A 20,355-nucleotide genomic window follows, 5' to 3' on the forward strand; every position below is an offset into this window, starting at 1 on the left:
ATAAGAGAATTCTCAGTGTATTACCAGAGAGAACACCTGGTCATAAATTATCAGAAAACCAAAGTTACGGTTTTCTCAAGAAAATATAGGCCCCACAGTTGGTGTATGGACAATCAGCCTATTGAACAGGTCAAAGCTTTCAAATATTTGGGCCTTATCTTCCAGTCCACGGGGTCATGGGGAGCACACCAAAAATGTGCAAAAGAAAAAGCATCCCAAAGTGCCAAGGCTTTGACTCGCTTTTTCCATACAAAGGGTGGCAAATATATACCATCAGCCCTAGAAGCCTTCCAAGCTAAACCCCTAGCACAGCTACTATACAGGGCTCAGATTTGGACTGGTAACCACCTTGGCACTTTGGAAGCTGTTCAATCAAAGTTTCTAAGGCAGATTTTTTCGGTGCCGCCATGCATCCCAAACGCATCATTGAGACTGGAGGCAAGTCTCTCTTCAGTAGAACTATGGACTTGGCAAATAACTTTTAACCTCTGGCTTCGCCTAAACTCAAATCCCCCAGTTTACTATCCTTAGTACTTCAAGACTCCCATAAAAGTGCCTGACTTAAAACTGTCTATCAAAAACTTCACTCTTGTGGCCTATCCCCACAACATCTACTCACTTTGGGCCCCACTAAAGCAAACAGTCTAACTGGTCAGCGTCTAAAAGATATTGAGCACCAGAACAACCTGGCCACTATAAGGAAATTCTGCCCTTGGTATGTTCCGTTTTCATCTCCCCATTTTGATTCTCTGGCCCCATAGCTGCACACTTATTATCCCAAAATAGATGTGCTTTTACACTTGCAAGACTGGATGTTGTGCCATCTGCGGTACCTGAGGGTCGATTCCAAAAGATTCCGCCTAAGAAACGTCTTTGCCCCTGTGGAGATGGTAGCACCAAAACAGCGGCACAAGTCCTCCTGTCCTGTACTCTCTACAAAGACCTTAGGAACGAGATCATCACCCCACTCGTACTGACCATCCCAGGGTGCTCAACCACTGCCATAATGTCCTTTCTTCTATCAGATCAAAATGAGCAGATAACAGCAAAGGTTGCTAGGTTCATAGCAGGGGCAATCAGAATAAGGGCCACTAACTGACTGCTGATTCAGGACTTTAAATTGTACTTTTATATCAAATTTCCTTTTCTGCATATACTGTAATGTTTTACTGTTGCTATGGCCATAGGCTAATGCGAATAAAGTTTTATTTATCTTATCTTACTGTAATATATGTGTGTGTGTGTGTGTGTGTGTGTGTGTGTAGCAGTTCTTAGTTTTGTCTGTACTGTATAGATGCCAACTAAATGTTCACAGTGGTGGCTCCTACCCTGAAATAATATTAGCTTAGAGAGCATTTGGGAGCCAGCTATGGGGTGCAACTAAAAATGTACTCATTTACCCAGGCATTTGCTGACCGCTAATACTGACTCCTGGCATTTTTGGCTACTGCAATCAATACTGGTGTTTTACAGTTTTTTATTTATAGGATTTTTATTGTTGTATTTTATTATTGCCCAGAGAAGTGCCTTGGTATGTCTTTTGAAATGACAGGTGGCATATAAAAGATTTTAATAAATGAAACAACATAAACAAACATATACTTGCCTTATTTCCTGAAAACCCAACAAACTCCAGTAACCGTACAATCCTTGATGGTAACATAGACAAAGTCTATAGAAATAAAAACCAAAGAAAATTTGTGGAAAGAAAATTATATATAGATATACATTTATTTTACATGCAACATCTCAGAAAAGATATTTTACAAATAAAAGGAAAAGAACAAGTTTCATATCAAGCTCACCTAAAATGGCTTCCATATGTCATGTTTGCCATACCACACACCCCTCCATAGCACTGAGCACAATGCAATTTCTTCTTATTTGTTAGTTTATTTATTACTATATGTTTAAGCCATATTTTAGGGCAAACTCTCCTAAGGCACATTATTTACACATAATGTGGAGAGTTCCCATGTCAGCACAAGAAATAATGGGGCAGGTGTGGGAAGATGCTCAATGCCTCCACATTGAGCAAGTCATGGGTCAAGTCATCTTTCACCAGAGTGGAGACATCACATCTCTACCAGGTAACAAGCTTGTGAGGTTGGTAATTACAATCTGCCATGGTAATGAGGAAGGTCAAACAGTAGGCAGGGTTAGTTTTCTGTGTGTGTTTTTGCTCTTCCTTCCTTCCTTCATTATGAAAGCAGCAGTATAAAGTGGTGCCTTACAGTCTTATTATTTTGGAAATAAGCTTAACAAACATATCTAGAAATGAAGCTGAACCAGTGCTGTTTTTCTGGGGTGATGCAGGGGTACGCATACCCCTAAACATTTTATGAATCTAAGTTTGGTCTCATTGAGGGGCTGTATTTTAATACAAATAGGAAAATGAGAGTACCCCTAAACATTTTTTAAGAAAAAAAGCTCTGAGCTGAATCATCAGAAAAGAAGATTCCAGTATGAAGGAGCCACTTCTGTTATTTTTGTTCAAGTCACCTTTATAAAGGAAAATCTTGACATTTGATGTACTTATACCTGCAGCCCTATTGGGCATTATGAGTAAAAATCATGGTTCAGCAACTATCCGAGTTCCAGATTACAGGAAACCTTCTGCATGTACAACTAAACATGCAAAACACCCACCCCACAGATAACTGCATAAACATCAGGGGCGGAGGATGCAAAGTTACTCCTCTGTTCCTGAACATGTCAGCTTATAATACCACACATGTGCAAACTAAGAGCCTAGCTATGTGTTACTGTACTTTAGTGATGCAATTAGCAATTGAATTGTGGGTTTTAAAAAATTATACACTGGGGGGGGGGGGCTGTCATCAACAATGGGTGGGGGTTGTTAAGCCTTATCTCTCTGGCGGTGTTCAAGAAAAACTGGACTGTGCGCAGCAATCACCATTAGAAAAAAATATCCCTTCAGCACCAATCTCTAATAAAGGAGGATGAGGTGTTACTGGAGAGGGAAGACTTAAATGTTACTTTCTTGCATATTGAAGGTACCGATGAAACTACCATCCCCTACTCCCAATATTTCCATTGTTAAAAACCACAGTGCAATTGCTAATCACATAATTAATATAACTTGTAGTTAGCTAGCCCCTACAAATTCTACAAACAGCTCACAAGTAGCTCACAAGCAGATACTGATATAAAATATAAAATCAGAAGGGTCATAATGGAGGGAACCTTCCTGCAAATTAAAATTGCAATATCATAAAAGCTTTTCATCAGTACAGTAGCTCTTCAATACATAATGCTGCCCTTATAACATTCTGATTACTGGCAAGAAACAAGCTATATATAATAGAATAATCTGAGCATTTCCAGTGTGACAAATATAGCTCTTGCAAACTTGATGAGTTTGAGCTTCAAGCACATGTTGTAAGGTTTCACACATTTCCTCCCTGAAAAGGCCTTCACTCCTTCACACAAGTTAATTCATTTCCTGAAGTGCTTGTGATTTTAATCACTGTAGCCTAAACGTTCTGTATAATTGGTATATTGTGATAAAATTTGCACAGGTGAAAAGCATACAGGAAATTATGGCGAGGACTAGTTTCTCGAAACTCAACGCACAGAAAGCTTGTGGGGCACTAATAAAATTCTATTTTACACTGGGTGGCCAGTTATTAGAACCTGTGCTGAAAATCTTCACCAGTAAAGTGGTTTCCCAAATGCTCTATGGAGTAGTGATATGGGACACGGACCCAAATGCTAACAAAGCCTTAGAAATAGTACAGAACAAATTCCTCAGGAAAGTGCTCTCGCTCCCCAAGGGGACCCCAGCTGCTCTTATCCGCGTTGAAGCGGACGTGACAACAATATGGGCTAGAATTGACTATCTGTGTCTAAGCTATGTGAAAAGACTCCAATCGCTCTTGGAGGAGAGATTCCCCACTATGTCCCACACTGAAGGAGAACAGTCCAAATGCTGGAAGGCTGTCATCCAAAGCCTCTTGTCCCAATATCAATTACAAGATCTTCAGGTGACCATGAAGATGGATAGGAGGCACCTAATAGATTGTCTCTTTAGGTCCGATGAAGAAAGGGATTTATCCACGATTGCCTCTACCAAAAGTTCACCATGGCTCCCACTTATTAAAACGGAGCACACCCGAGCTAGATATCTGACAAAGCTCCCACTTGCCGTACTAAGAATCGCTTTTACAGAATTATTATTCCAATCAGTGCCCTTGATGGTGTTGGCTGGTCGGTACAGCAAAGTACAGTACAAGGAGAGACTTTGTATATGTGGGCAACCCTGTGTAGAGGACCTGTACCATTATTTATTGCAATGCCCACTATATATAGATCCAAGAGACCAATTTATAAAACCCCTGCTTATGAATGGAATACACTCTAACAGGGTGGAAAGGGTGAAATGGCTGCTGAGCGATACTGATGACTTTGTAACCTATAAAGTAGCACTATATGTGTTGGCAGCTAAAAAGATCAGGAGAAAAGAGCTAGATAAAATAGCAGTCAACTGGGATTCGGACACTTAAACTGGCATATTTTACCTGAGATTTCCCTGCTCCTATTCTAGCTTATGCAACAAATAATTTCTAGGAGACTTGACCGTGGTTTTTTGCACTGGTAGTGCTAAATGTTTTTATGGTTATTGCTGTTTTTCCTTTTGTTCCCCTTGTGAACGATGCCATGGCCTTTGGCTAGCACAAGAGAGTCTATGAATGAATATACAATAATAATCATAAAATGATCAACCATCATGACAAATTAAGAACAAACCACCATCAAAGGCTTGGGAAGTAAAGTGGCTTTCAGTAAGAACTAAAATGCTAGCCGGTCACAACTCAGAAATTATTCTGGTTCCACAGAGAAGGCTCACCCTGGAAGTTGCCTTATATTGAGTCAGACCACTGGTCCATCTAACTCACTACTGTCTCTCCCAATCCCACCTGGAGATGCTGAGGACTGAACCTGGGACCTTCTGCATGCAAACTTGATGCTCTACCACCGAGACTCAGCCCTTCTGCTGCAGGCCACAATACAATCAGGAAGGCCTTACTCGCATACCTCAACAGCCAGGCAGGCTGATATTGAAGAAGGCACTCCCTAAAATAGCCTGATCTCAAGTTGTTTAGAGCCTTCTAAGCCAGTACATGGGCCTTAGATATGGCTCAGTCGCAAACTGGCAGCTAGAGCAGTGAGAGAGTTACAGGTGGTGGGAAATCTCATAAGAAAGCAGCTCATAAAATGTTTTAGCCACTATATGGAGCTACTACCACATAGCAGCATTTTCAGCCGCTGGAACCAATTCTTATGTAAAAGATGTCAACTTCAAATAATCTCTTGAACAGTCAAATATAAAGCCACATGATGGAATACAACTCCCAGCAGCCCTAGCCAGAACCATGTATACAAAAAAAAACAAAACTGTGATACATACCAGATTAAATGCCCCAACTCCCAGCTTTACGCCACCTTCAAAATGGGGATGATTTTCTCCTTTAACATAGTGGGGAGAATGTATTAGACTGTCCAGCTCCCTATCAAACCAAAAGATCTCATCAAAACCCAGAATGTAATCCAGTTCTAATACCAATCATGGTCTAGCACTTTGAAATGCATGACAATAAGAGCTACTGCTAATATACCATTTACCCAATACCCACGGTATGAAGAGAGTACCAAAGATGGCCTTGCATCTTTTGAATTCCCTCCCCACTGGGGAGGTGCACATCGCCCACTTGCTGGTGATTTTAAAGAGCAGTTAATAAAAAAAAAATCATTCCACTCAGACTTTTATTAATGGCCTCACTTATATTTGTGATTCATTGCTGTTGTTTCAACTGTGAGTTTACTGGTTTTGCTTTTAGATTCATATATTGTATTTATTAGTAACCACTCTAAGCTGCTTTATAAGAGTTTTTACTTTGAAAGTGCAGGATATAAATACATTAGATTGATTGATTGATTGATTAATTAATTAAAATAAAATATCAGCCAGAATCAATTTAGACTAGAGTGAAGCCTGAAGTGCAGAGCACCAAACATAATAAGCAATACGTTTTTGATTTGGATGGATGCCTGGAACATAATAATTGTAAAAAAATATTAAAATGCTACAAACCTATATGTTTGATAACTGTTTCTGACTTTGATGCTTCCTTTGATAAAGCTAACCATGTTTTCATCCTAAGGAAAATACAATAGATAACACATTTCAGCATACGTGTACATGAAAATCCTCTTGCTTTTGGGGACAATGACTAAAAGTTAGTTACAAAATCTAGACTGGTAAATACTTAAGGGTCAGTCTTTTCTAATACATGCACATATACCTTTAAAAAAAAATCTTTAAAATTTTGACCTTGTTAAATATCTAACATAAATTTCAAAGCTCTAGCCCTTAGTTTGGATACATCAAGTAAAACAGAAGCAGAATAGTAGTATTCCTTATTAATTAACACTAGAAAAATGAGACAGGAAGTATTTCATCGGAGAAGAACCTATTATTACTGACTTTGCACAAAAGCCACTGTTCCTACATGCTATGTCATAGGCTTTGCAATGATTTGGACTACCGATGATTAGCATGGGGTCATCAGCTTTAGCTAATCCAAGACACATGCTGGACACTTGCAAAGGCATCAGAAACCTTAGAGAAAGCAGGTATCAAGAACAGTGTTCGACTGAATTGAACTTGCAAAATGCAACCAGGCCACCCTGACACTGTAGAGTTTGATAAGGATCCAACAAGCTGTCTCCATCTCAAATCGAGGACAAGGAAATCTCTGTGAAAAGTAAGTTACAGAATGATTTATCAAGTCCCCATATTATAAACTGGAAACATCCTGACTTCCTAATTAAACTTGCTTCTCAGTGTGTGAGAAGCTACATGTTATGCAAAATGCATAAAAGCAAAGCTGCATGGTGTTGGTGTGGGTAGACGAAGAAAGAGATTCTTATTAACATCACCTGCCCGACTCACTGTGATCTCAGTAACCACGGTCTTATTCAAAATAAAAAAATTCCTTCCAGTAGCACCTTAAAGACCAACTAAGTTAGTTCTTGGTATGAGCTTTCGTGTGCATGCACACTTCTTCAGATACACTGAAACTCAGTGTATCTGAATAAGTGTGCATGCACACGAAAGCTCATACCAAGAACTAACTTAGTTGGTCTTTAAGGTGCTACTGGAAGAAATTTTTTTATTTTGACTATGGCAGACCAACACGGCTACCTATCTGTAACACGGTCTTATTGAAATTAACTGAGGCCTCACATTCCTGTTTCCACAACAATGTTCCAAAAACAAATGCTCTTACCTGAAGGAATGTAAGAGCAGCTCTCTGAAGCAAACATTCGGCATAGCAAATTTCTGCATGAATTTCCTCTTTTTAAAAAGGAGGAAAGGGGAAAAATATATATGAAGTGAATAGCAGGAAAGCTTCACGACCAAATGGAAGAGTGTCATCATAACCACTACAATCTTCCACATTATAATACAAGCACACCTCAAAAATGTCCACATTAGGATGTTCTATTAAGGCTGTTGCCTGGATGCCCTTGTTTTTGAAAATTAGGCAGGTGGTGACCTTTCCAGTTGTGGCTTCCCACCTACACAATTCTTTCCCCACAGAGGCTTGCCAGCTGCCCACTCCTGAGCTGTTAAGCACCAGGTGAATATTTATTTATTTTACCAGGTAGTCATGTGGACAGAAACAGGAGCTAATGTTTATTTTTGTTTATTTTTTTACCTTCAGTTAATTGGTCAACATTGTGTCTGTGCACTAAATTGTTGAGTGAATCGGCCACGGTGGATTTCTTCCGAAACCTACATAAAAACAAAAGAGGCTGGAAATGTAGAACATATTGACAAAACCCTTTAGTCATATTGGCCTTTAAAAACTAAGCCTAACAATGCAATCTTATGCATGTATTATCAAAAGCAAGTCCAACTGCTGAAAGCTAAATAGAAAGAGGAATGGAGTCTAAGTACATCTAAACTATATCTGCATATATTCTTGCTCCAATACCTTTGTCTTTTTTTTATTTCAGTGCTTTTCCTCCACTCTGTCAAAACTTTAGATTCCAATCCAAGGAGATTACAGACTTGAAATTTTAATTTATTACTCTGCAAAATGCCAAGTACACAGAACAATATGTTCTTATGCTCAAAGTGATTTAAGAAAAGGCTGTATGTATAATTAAAGGTTTCATATACTATTTTTCAATTATCTTTTACATTACAGTGGCACCTCAGGTTACATACGCTTCAGGTTACAGATTCCGCTAACCCAGAAATAGTACCTCGGGTTAAGAACTTCGCTTCAGGATGAGAACAGAAATCGCGTGGTGGCGGCGCGGCAGCAGTGGGAGGCCCCATTAGCTAAAGTGGTGCTTCAGGTTAAGAACAGTTTCAGCTTAAGAACGGACCTCTGGAACGAATTAAGAATGTAACCAGAGGTACCACTGTACTTCGGCATACTAAATTTTGCCATTATATTTCTATGTGTTAAAATTTCTGACTAGGAACAGTTGGGTCTCAATGCCTTTATGTGGTCACCTCAAGCATTTTCTGACATAAACATTAATCTCCGTTTAAAGCGGTATGTTATTCTATAGTTGTTTATAGTCCCACAATTGTCATTTTGGCTGCATGACAATAAATAAATATTTCCGAAATGGCTTACATGTGGCCATATGTAGGTAAAGTGCAAGTAAAATTATACCTTTCAACTTTAATGTAGATGACTGCATTTATATATGGTGGAATCCAACTGTCAAAAAAAATTATTGGTGGCACATGAAGGTTCCTAAGAATCCTTTAGCGTTTTCCTCTACTAAAACATTTTCTTCATTCTTACTGTTGCAAAGCTGTCTTATGTACTTATTCTATGCTTTTGACCATCTAGAATAATTCTCTGTGCTTACTTCTGACATATGGCTTGAGCTTCTTTCATTGTGTTTCCAGCATTCAGTATGTCCTGAGAGTCAAAGGTCATCATGGCTTGCATTTCCAATATGGTGGCATATGTCAATGCATGATACATACTCCCCTTTGTTCTGTGGGAAACAAGTTATAGGGAGATGCATCTATTCTATGATGTTCACAGAAGCCACAATAAAGAGTAAAGGAATGAAAACAAAAACAATGGCCTTAAAGGTAGGAGGTCAAGGGAGTGGAGAGTTAGAAGCAGCAACACCCAGGATCACTGAAGGATATTTTAAAAGCAGGATTGGAAAACCTACCAGCCCAAGAGCCATATTCCTTCATTGGCAACTTCCTGTGGACCACATGTCAGTGGTGGGAAGAGCCAGAGCGAAAAGGTACATAATAATAGGTGGGACTCTTTCCTTTGTACAGTTGGCTACATTCCAGCTGTGCAAAAACCAGGTTTCCATGCACACAAGTCCATCCAGGCAAGCAAGAGGCATTACCACACTTCAAGGACGCATTCCAGCCAAGCAAGAGCATTCTAGGAGGGTGAAGGGCAAGGTGTGATGGGACATGGCCTGGGGGAAAAACTGAGGGCTGGATAGAGAGGCCTAAAGGGCCACATTCAGTCCACGGGTTGGAGATTCCCCTCCCTTTAAAGAACTGGACTTTGTCGTTGAACATCACAGTGCCATTCACAACACAAACGCTTCTCTGAATAGCACAGAATAAACACTGCAGTCTTGCTGTAGACCTCATTTCTTAAATTTCAGTACAACAATCCTATCAAGATTTAAGAGATCAGACAAGCAGAGATATAAGAAGAGCGGCCACGGTGATACTGAACTGCTTTTAAGAGGCAGCATGATGGTACATGGTCTTGACTTAACTTTAGCCCTTGTACATGTTTGAAAACAAAACAGCTGTGTCTGTACATTCTGCAACACACATTGAAAGGATACCTCCTGAAGTAAAAATCTTAGCACCAGACATGGAATCCCTAATATTAACATCTATTACTGTAATGTGTGCTTACCTCAGAAATACTGAAGAGACCAAGCCCAAATTTTTACTAAAGTTCTGTCTGCTCTACAGAATTTTCTGGTTATAATTTTTGTTGGATTTGGTTTTCAGTGCTTAGAACATGTACTCCCTTTGTCATCCACTCCTATGGGTTTTCTCTCCCATCCCCCACAAGTATGTCTGCATGTGTTGGATGGCGGTGGCAACTCAAGTAGACTATCTTAAAAGATGTTTTTAAGGGTTGGGTCATCTATTAGGATCCTTTGTTATTAGACCACTTGTAAAGGTTCACACAATTGACTGCACTGGTATATGGTCATCTAGTTATTTGCACTACTATGAAAAAATAGAAAGAGGGGAATGCAACAAAGACTGGGCTACCAGTCAGAAAGCACACAAAGACCTGCGTGCTGCCTTCTGTCATCTAATACATCCTAAAGGGTCCTTCTAGGAACCTCTTAGTTTTGACTGTTGCTACTGGTTCCTGTCAAAGCAACTTCTTATCTGTGGGCATTTTTTTCCTCCAAACAGTTACAGTATCTCCTTCAAGCAAATTTAAATCCAAAAGATGTAGCCCCCCCCAGTTTATCACCCTAGGACATATAGGTTCTCTCATCTCTCCATTATTTGACTCCTCACCATCCAAACAGCAGTTCCTCAGGCTAGAGACCTTGCATTCAGCAAAGCTACACTAACACAGAACACAACAATGGGACAAACCCTTAATTAAATTACAGTCTCCAAAGTAAGGAAAGGAGGAGCTATTAATCGACATTTAATTACACTAGATAAAGAACAGCAAACTGTTCTGTGGGGAACAATCTGCATTGGGAGGGAAGAGAGGGATTTGTCTGACTCACAAAGAGATCTTATTTATATGTTAAATTGGAGATAATCACAGCATACCCTTAAGGTTTGTCCACAGAGGTACTTTCTCCTTGTGGCAAAAGCCTTTCCACCTCACATTTATGACACTGTAAAATCAAACCTATTACTAGCCCATGAGGTTACTTGTAAATACAGCCATTTAATGAAAGGTTGCTACTGCTTCTTGCAGTATATTTGTACAGATAGTTGGTGTGTTATACCACAGAGCAATCATAAAATGTGTTATAAGTGGTACAGAAGCCAATAACTTATTAGCTTGTCTACTTGGGCTTGCCAACATATATTGACCCCCTGGAGTTGAGGGTCAAAAGAGGTAGAAAAAGGCCTGAGGTTGAAAAGCAGTTTAGGATGTATAGTGCAATCAAATTAACAAGGAACTATGAGCCTCATAAATAAAGGCAGGTACAGAGTGCATCTCCTTTGTGAATGAATAACCTCTGCATTTAATAAACTGATTCCACAATATTACAGTATTCTCATAACATGCTGTTTTACTGCTAAAAATTGTATACAGATGTTGTTATTTTTTAGTTGTTTAGTTTCTTTTTTATATAATCATAGAATCATAGTATTGGAAGGGACCCCAAGTATCATCTAGTCCAACCCCCTGCAATGCATCATAGAATTTTTACATTCTACGATTCCTAGGAATGCTGGTTGATTATAAATAAATGTGGATTTTATACTGATTTATTTTACTTTATTTTATTTGCATTCCTAAGAATTTGGGTTGAGCCTCATTACAACTTTAACAAATGAACTCAGAAGTTTGGGAAACACTAGTTTACCTTTACGTTTGGGCAAGATAAAAGCATTGTTTTGCTTTTGTTTTTGTTTTCTCTCTCCATAAGATGTATTCTTGTATTCCTGTGCTGCACCTACATTTTATATATTTCTCAGGTATTTTCTATGGTGTGTAATGGCAAACACAAAACCTAGATAAATTAGATAAAATACTTACTTGTTCCTGCATTCAAGACAGGCATTACATGATGCATGAATACCAATTCAATTTACTAAGGCAATATAAAAACTTTGAAATAGCATTTATGTTATAGTCTTGGTCTTTCAATAAAAAGCTAGCAAAGTGCTTTTCTGTCAGGACTGGCAGGCACTCAGATCAGTTATCTTCAATATCATCAGGAAATTCAGTGCATTATTCTGATTCATATCAAAACAATGACATCAGAATTTGAGAAACCTAATAACTAGATCTGACATTTAATCTACAATATATGGACTACAAAGAAGCTTTCATCTACACTGTTGAATCCTGAAATAGCTTTTGCCCATCAGCTTCTATGAGCTAGAAGAAAGTAACCTTTTATATTCCTTTGAGTTACCTGTTCCTAAAAGATTCATAAGTCCTCCCTGCATGAAGCGACCAGATTTGGTGTGTCACCACCAGCATTTGGCAAAGGAAACAGAGCTAGGCAGCTAACAGAGTGATCCTAACTTCAATTTATGCATGCTCAATGAGAAAATAGACACCTACTAGGACAGAGGAAAATGGTCATTTTGGGTGGAAGCATCATCTTTCCCAATAGGTGACTCTCTAACTCATATTCCAATGGGATTTCCAGTGGGAAGCGGGGCTGAGACATGAAAGCGAACACCAACACAATGGCAACACTCCTTAAATCACTTGCCAATAGCTTCTAGTTAGTACCTAGTCACAGGAATGGTCAATCACATTATTATTATTAATTATTATTAATTATATTTTATTTATATCCCACCAATCTGGCTGGGTTTCCCTAGCCACTCTTGGCAGCTTATAGCATATATAAAAATACAACAAAACATCAAATATTTAAAAAAATAGAATATGCAACCAATTATTCATCACTATCTCTATGTGTCTCTTGCATCTACAGGCAACCAGCCAACATACACAGTGGCACTGATATTAACCACCCACAGTGTCATTCGGAGGCTGAAACTAGTAGGAAGCCAGTTACTTGTTCTTTCAGGGCACTGTGGTCTAAACCACAGGGTAGCGCTGTGGTCTAAACCACTGAGCCTAGGGCTTGCCGATTGGAAGGTCGGTGGTTCGAATCCCTGTGAAGGGGTGAGCTCCTGTTGTTCAGTCCCAGCTCCTGCCCACCTAGCAGTTCGAAAGCATACCAGTGCAAGTAGATAAATAGGTACTGCGCCGGCGGGAAGGTAAACGGTGTATTTGTGCACTGCTCTGGTTCGCCAGAAGCGGCATAGTCATGCTGGCCACATGACCCGGAAGCTGTCTGTGGACAAACGCCAGCTCCCTCGGCCAACAGAGCGAGATGAGCGCTGCAACCCCAGAGTCATCTGCGACTGGACCTAATGGTCAGGGGTACCTTTACCTTTTAGTGTCTCTCTCAGCAAATGCACGGCAGGCTGAAATATAAATAGTGTAACTATGCCAAACCTAGGGATTCACAGATGTAGAATCATTTACTGCCCCAAGCACCACCACCTCTCATGCACCTTTCAAGGGATACAGGGCTCTGAAAGGACAAAAAGCTGAAATGCAATAGGGTTACCAGTGTTGTCAGAACCCACTTCTCTATTTTTACAAAGCCCTTCACACTCATGCAGTTTGCTCCTTGAATCCTGTATCACTCTCCCCCCCACACACACTCTTCACAGTTTTGCAGCTTATGATTATACAGAATATAATTAATACTTCATTTTCCCTAGGTGAAGTGGTATCTGGAGCTAAAACATTCTGGCACAAGGGAAAATTTTATCAAACAAATGGAATATGCTAATTTTATATGATATGGCTATATGCTTCATAGCTCCCCAGTGAGCTTCTGCTTTTCCTTCTCCACAAGGATGCAGTCCTATGGACACCACCACACAAAAGAAATAGCAATCACCAGCCTATCCATATTGCTAGTATTTTTTTTTCCCTTAACAAAGCTGGTGCATCAAAAGTTATTTCAGTGGCTTTACAAGAATGGTACTTAGCAATAAACCTGAAATATTATCAAAGGTAAATTCTTGCCTGCTGTCAAATAAAGTAAGGCAGTAAGTATTTTCCACTAGGAGAAAGAGAGGGAACGTGTGTGTTTATAGACCGTGAAAACCCATTTAGATTCACAGGACACTGAAAGAGTGAATGACGAGGAACAGATGTCTCTGAAAGAAAATATTGTGTATTATTATATGCCTGCCCCACTTCTACCACCATTCCCTTGACACAAGGAGTGTGTCATAATGAAGCTCATTTGCAGTTAAATTAAGCTCCCTGTTTCTCCCTTTGACTCTTTGGGGCCATCACTCTGTATTCAAAGACAAAAAAAGGAGTTGACTGACTCTCTAAGTTAAAGTAGTTTAACAGTGAGAAATAAATTCACATGTAAAATCCAAGGATACCTAGTCATCTCATTAAACCAATTCAACAGGGGCTCATTTAAGCAATAATCAAAACCATCTGTGATGAACTGTGTAACATTTTTAAACAAAGGATATGGCTCCCATCACTTTTGCAGGCGCCCCCCACCTCAAGTTTTATATGCAATGATTTTATATATATAGATAAAGGTTTAAATAAATGCAGATTTTCCCATTAATTCCCAGGCCCCAGTAATATTTTCCACTTTGCACATAGCATCCAAAAAGACTGGATGTCATTTAAAGAGAATTATCTGTTTGCATGTCCTGCCTATACCAGGTTAGACCACATATGCTTTCATATCCTAGAGCTGCCATTTTTCTATCTATCCACCCTGCTCCTTGTGCTGCTACTAGATGAGCAGAGCTTAGCCAAAAGATTATGCCTGTCTCTGCCAAATGTAGTGACATTCCGATTCAATAAAAGATATATTTTTTGTCATATATATTGAGTACAGTGATACCTCGGTTTATGAACTTAATCCGTTCCGGAAGTCTGTTCTTAAACCGAGGTGTGCTTTCCCTAATGAGGCCTCCCATCACCGAGGTAAAGTTCACAAACCGGGACACTACTTCTGGTTTTGTGGAGTTCATAAACCGAACTGTTCATAAACAGGGCTGTTCTTAAAACGAGGTACCACTGTACACCATATTCCATTCCACATGGGACTAAAACGGAAAATTGGAGCGGTGGGTAGGGAGGAGAGGAAATAGGGAGACAAAGCTGGCTAACGTCATGCAACCTTTGAACAATCATTTTCAATTATATCCTTCTCTGTAAAGTTGTTAATAGCAACTAAGTATAATTTAGTAGGGAAAGATGCAGTCAAATTGAAGTAGTAGTTGTAAATTAAAATGAGCAACAAATAACCATTGGAGAATTTTAAGAAACAGTAACTGGCGTACCAGCATTTCAAGAACTTTGTAACTTGCAAGTACAGTGGTACCTCGGGTTACAAACAGCCTAGTTAACGAACTTTTTGGATTACAAACACTTCAAACCCAAAAATGAGTGTTCCAGGTTGCGTATTTTTTTTGGTATACAAACGTACTCCATTCAGGGGTGCACTTCCGTTTTGAGTGCCACACTTCTGTTGTCCAGCAGCAGAGAAGGGGGTTGTCACAGTGTTTCCCGCAGACGCGAGGAAGGGAAGCTGCTGGTTGGTGGGCTTGCAACTCTCCCCCATGCCGCTTCGAGAGGAGATCAATCCCTGCAGAGGCTTGGGAGGGAAGCTGCATGCCTGCCAGCCATCTGGTTGGAAGGCTCGCAACTCTCCCCCCATGCCATGCCCCTGCAGGAGACGCGCTCTCTAGGGAGTATTTCCTGCAACAGGGGGGGGGGTTTGGATCTGTGTGGATCCCAGTTCTGCTACTGATTGATTGTGTGACTGAGGAAATGGATAAAAGCCCCACATCCAAATAATGACTATCATCAGCGCAGGTAAGAAAATTTTTTAATTTTCATTTTTATCATCTACAATACTGTTTTAATTATTTTATAGTACAGTACATTGATTATTGCTTTCATTTTATGGATCAATGGTCTTGTTAGATAGTAAAATTCATGTTAAATTGCTGATTTAGGGGTTGCTTTTAAAAGTCTGGAGGGGACGCGGGTGGCGCTGTGGGTTAAACCACAGAGCCTAGGACTTGCCGATCAGAAGGTCAGCGGTTCGAATCCCCGCGACAGGGTGAGCTCCCGTTGCTCGGTCCCTGCTGCTGCCATCCTAGCAGTTCGAAAGCACGTCAAAGTGCAAGTAGATAAATAGGTACCGCTCCGGTAGGAAGGTAAACGACGTTTCCGTGCAGTGCTCTGGTTCGCCAGAAGCGGCTTAGTCATGTTGGCCACATGGCCTGGAAGCTGTCTGTGGACAAACACTGGCTCCCTCGGCCAATAAAGTGAGATGAGTGCCGCAACCCCAGACTGGACCTAATGGTCACGACTGGACCTAATGGTCAGGGGTCCCTTTACATTTACCTTAAAAGTCTGGAATGGATGAATCCATTTTGCATTACTTTCTATGGGAAAACGTGTGTTGGTTTAAGAACGCTTTGGTTTAAGAACGGACTTCCGGAACAGATTAAGTTTGTAAACCAAGGTACCACTGTAGCAGCTTCCACCTTTGTAAAATCAAGTATTTTCCCTTTTATAGAAGCAGCCACCTTACCAAAGCTAATGAAGGGGGACACACATTATTTCCTTTGCTGCTCTAGTTAAAGAATATTGCCAACATCTTATCAACCAAGACCAGATGACTGGGAGGTCGCCTGCTCTAGATGGGGTTACACTTCCTCTGAAGGAGCAGGTTTGTAGCCTGGGAGTACTCCTGGATCCTTTGCTGTCACTAGAGGCTCAGGTGGCCTCCGTGGCCCGGAGTGCCTTCCATCAGCTTCGGCTGGTGACCCAGCTGTGCCCCTATCTGTATAGGGATAGCCTAATTACTGTTGTCTATGCTCTGGTAATTTCAAGGTTAGATTACTGCATTGCGGTATATGTAGGGCTGCCTCTGAAGACGATTCAGAAACTTCAGCTAGTGCAGAATTCAGCGGCCAGGTTGCTCACCAGAGCAAGACGGTTTGAGTATATTACACCGATCCTGGTCCAACTGCACTGGCTACCAATTAGTTTCCAGACCTATTTCAAATTGCTGGTTTTGACCTATAAAGCAGTATAGGGTGGCATATAAATTGAATGAATGAATGAATAAATGAATGAATAAATAAATAAATAAAAACAAGTTGTTTACTACAGAACAGCCAGGTTGTCTTCATTCACTTTTTATGAGGCACCTACAATACATTGTCATCATATCATTGTTCTTCTGTTTTTCCTGCAGTTCTTCCATTTCTTTCCAGACTTCAAACAAAATCAAATTCTTATTGCTAAGGAACACAACAGTAGCAACATCTGTACAGGTACTGATCAACTTAGTGCTTTTTTTTTGCATTTTTAAAAGAGGCATTTTGACATGTGCAATGAAGCCTATTATGAGGCATCTTCTTTGGCATACATTCACTATGATCTTTTGCACTGGTATCATTTTATCGGCATATTTATTTTCTTTTTAAAAATCAGTTATTTAATTTGAACTAAAATGATTTCCTTTTTTAAAAAAAGAAACTGAAATATTTGTGTGATAGAATTTAATTTTAAATAAAAACATTTTAATGCAAATTTTTATTTAAAAAAATATTTGTATTAGTTTTGCAAATAGACATTAATCAGGCAGGCTAATATTAATACTCTATCCCTTCTTTGCCTATGTGGCTATGCCTAGTCATTTTCAATTCCACATATAGCTTACATTGGAAGACCAACAATTGGGTAGCACTAGGAACTACCAGACTGATAATACTACATTTCTCTATTTAGTGGCCTCGTTCACACAACACTATAGTTTGTTCTTGGCTGCAGCTCGTGGTTACCATGGAGTGAGCTTAACCATGAACCCAGGCTCAGACAACACATTAAGCCAAATTTTGGCTTCTTTCAGCTTGATACACAAGTAAAAAGAACTGAGGAGGAGCAACGTGGCTGTGAGCTCCTGTCTGGGATCCTGCACATTTGTTTGGATTACCATGTCATGCAAACCAGGCAAGTGTTTTCAAAGAATCCTTAAACACTAAGGGTTATTTTTGCACAGATACTAGTAAAATGTGGGAGCACATTACAACTATTATTCTTGAGTAGAAAATGTTTAATTGTACTTCCTTCTTTAACTATTAAATTCTCATATGTAATCCCTCTCCCAGTCATACTGATCTTCTTAACACTCATTACATCCAATGGCAACAGCCAGTGAGGAGTTTTGAACTCCAATAAATTTTTGTTCCTGTTCCATACTTCAATCAACGGACCTCTAAAGATGTGGTTTTCAAAACCTTTATGCACTTTTTTTTTCATACCATAAATATGCATGCCAACCAAATCTGTTATCATAACCTTCTAAATCCAATAATTCCATATTTTCTAACTTTATCCATTCTTTTACCCAGCAAAGACATGCAGCCTCATAATATAACTTTAAATCTGGCAGGGAAAAAGCCTCCTCTGTCTCTTGCATCTGTTCATATCTTAAACTTTATTCTCGGCTTTTTGCCCTGCCAGATATATCTTGAGATAATTCTTTGCCATTCTTTAAATATTGTCACTCCTTTAATTATCAGTATTGATTGAAATAAAAACATCATTTTTGGTAGCATACTCATCTTTATCATTGCAATTCTTCCCCAAAGTGATAACTTCATTCTCCCCCACACCTCCAGGTCTCTCTTAATCTTATTCCATGTCGGTACATAATTGTTTTGAAAAAGATCAATACTCTTGGGAGTTAACATAATCCCATGATATTTAACTTTCTTAACCACTTCCATCTCTATTTGTTGTTGTATTCTTTCTATTATCTCTTGATCCATATTCTTAACCATTATTTTCATTTTAGTCTTATTTAATTTAAAACCAGCAACTTGTCCAAATTGCTCTATCTCTTCTAATACTTCCTTTACACTTTTGATAGGATCTTCTATTGTTATGACCAAGTCATCAGCAAAGGCTTTTACCTTATATTCCTTAGAACCAACTGTCACACCTTTTATCTTTTCATTACTTCTTAAAGCTCTCAAAAAAACTTCCATATGAAGAAGTTAAAGAATATGTAAATGACTGGTTGGTTACATTATTTTCAATTGAATGCGATGTTTAAAAAAGAGTTGTTAGAAAGAGGTTTTCAAGAAGAAAAATCTAGGTTCCATAAAGAAATTTTGAATGATGATGTAAACATTTTATCTAAAATGTATAAATTATTACTTGAGTGGCATACAAAGAATGAGAAAGTTAAAGTTGCTATGATTCAGTGGGCCAAAGATTTTGGTTATAACATACAATTTGATGATTGGATAAGATTGTGGGAAGAAGGAATGAAGTTCACTGCATGTACTACAATAAAAGAAAATGTCATGAAATGTACTACAATAAAAGAAAATGTCAAGAAAATGATATATAGATGGTATGTAACACCAGTAAAACTTGGGAAGATGTATAAAGTTAGTAATCAATGTTGGAAATGCCAAGAGAAAGAAGGAACATTTTATCCTATGTGGTGGGATTGTAAAAAAATGAAATGTTTCTGGGAAATGATTTATAATGAATTGAAAAAAATGTTGAAATATACTTTTGTTAAGAAGCCAGAATCTTTTTTGTTAGGATTATTAAGGAATGATATTAAGAAGAAAGTTGAGAAGTTATTTTTATATGCAGTAACAGCAGCTAGAATTTTGGTGTCCCAAAAATGGAAACAGGAAGAAATCCCGACGAAAGAAGAATGGAGAATGAAGCTGATGGAATACGCAGAAATGGACAAATTAATGGGGAAAATTCGGAACCAACGTGACCAGAGATTCACCGAGGACTGGAATAAATTTATAGAGTATATTAAAAGTATATGTGAAGAGCAATTAACGTTTGTAGGTTTTCAAGAAGTTCTGTGATAATAATTGATAGAAATATTGTTTTATAAGATTCGATAAGATTAAGATTGTTAAAATGCAATACAGATTGAAGAAATGTGAATAATAGTGATAATATGAAAAATTCTCCGACAGGCTGAGGGAAGTCCAAAAAAGTACAAAGATTGGAACTGGATGTAAATTTAAATGGAATGTTTTTTTCTGTTGTTTTTGAAAATTTGAAAAATAAAAATAATTTAAAAAAAGAAAATGTTTAATTGTACAACTTATTCAGCTATTCGGCTGGTGGTACATTGCATCCCTAAATGGATACAACATCACCAGGTCTGGAAGTGAGTTACAAGTTTTTCTGTCAGAAACTGAGTATTAATACTTGCACTGGGGCTTATTCAATGCTTTTCATTTCAGGTTAAAAAATAATTTGAGAATCAGAGAGTCAGATTCCTATGTTCCTTTGCGGGGTGGGTGAAGTTGAATGCCTGGGCCCCCTTCTCATTATTGGAATAGTCAGGTTAGCTTCCCAGTAGAACATTAAAGGGAAGAAAGGAAGTGAATTTGTGAGAGAGAGCAAATGGATGGGGCCCACTACCTCAACTTGTGGGTAGTTTGAAGGACAATAGGTCAGAGTAGAAAGTTGAGTTATGTGAACTAGAAGCTAGAACCCAGAAAGTAGC

The 20,355-nt window shown here is 39.0% G+C and overlaps 1 protein-coding gene across 3 annotated transcripts in view; it reads right to left on the minus strand.

Moving 5' to 3' along the window:
* Window positions 1–20,355, minus strand: part of TTC39A (tetratricopeptide repeat domain 39A) — a 51,552-nt gene that overhangs the window by 23,619 nt on the left and 7,578 nt on the right. For all 3 annotated transcript variants that reach the window (XM_083509625.1, XM_083509624.1, XM_083509626.1), the window contains 6 exons: window positions 8,923–9,054; window positions 7,746–7,822; window positions 7,314–7,381; window positions 6,116–6,180; window positions 5,432–5,531; window positions 1,607–1,672 (listed from right to left, as the gene is read on the minus strand). In XM_083509625.1, coding sequence (XP_083365751.1) covers window positions 1,607–1,672; window positions 5,432–5,531; window positions 6,116–6,180; window positions 7,314–7,381; window positions 7,746–7,822; window positions 8,923–9,054 — 508 coding nt within the window. The remainder of the gene's footprint in view (window positions 1–1,606; window positions 1,673–5,431; window positions 5,532–6,115; window positions 6,181–7,313; window positions 7,382–7,745; window positions 7,823–8,922; window positions 9,055–20,355) is intronic.

This window comes from Podarcis liolepis (genome assembly GCF_965112155.1).
Source record: "Podarcis liolepis genome assembly, chromosome: 6".
Lineage (NCBI taxonomy): Eukaryota > Metazoa > Chordata > Lepidosauria > Squamata > Lacertidae > Podarcis > Podarcis liolepis.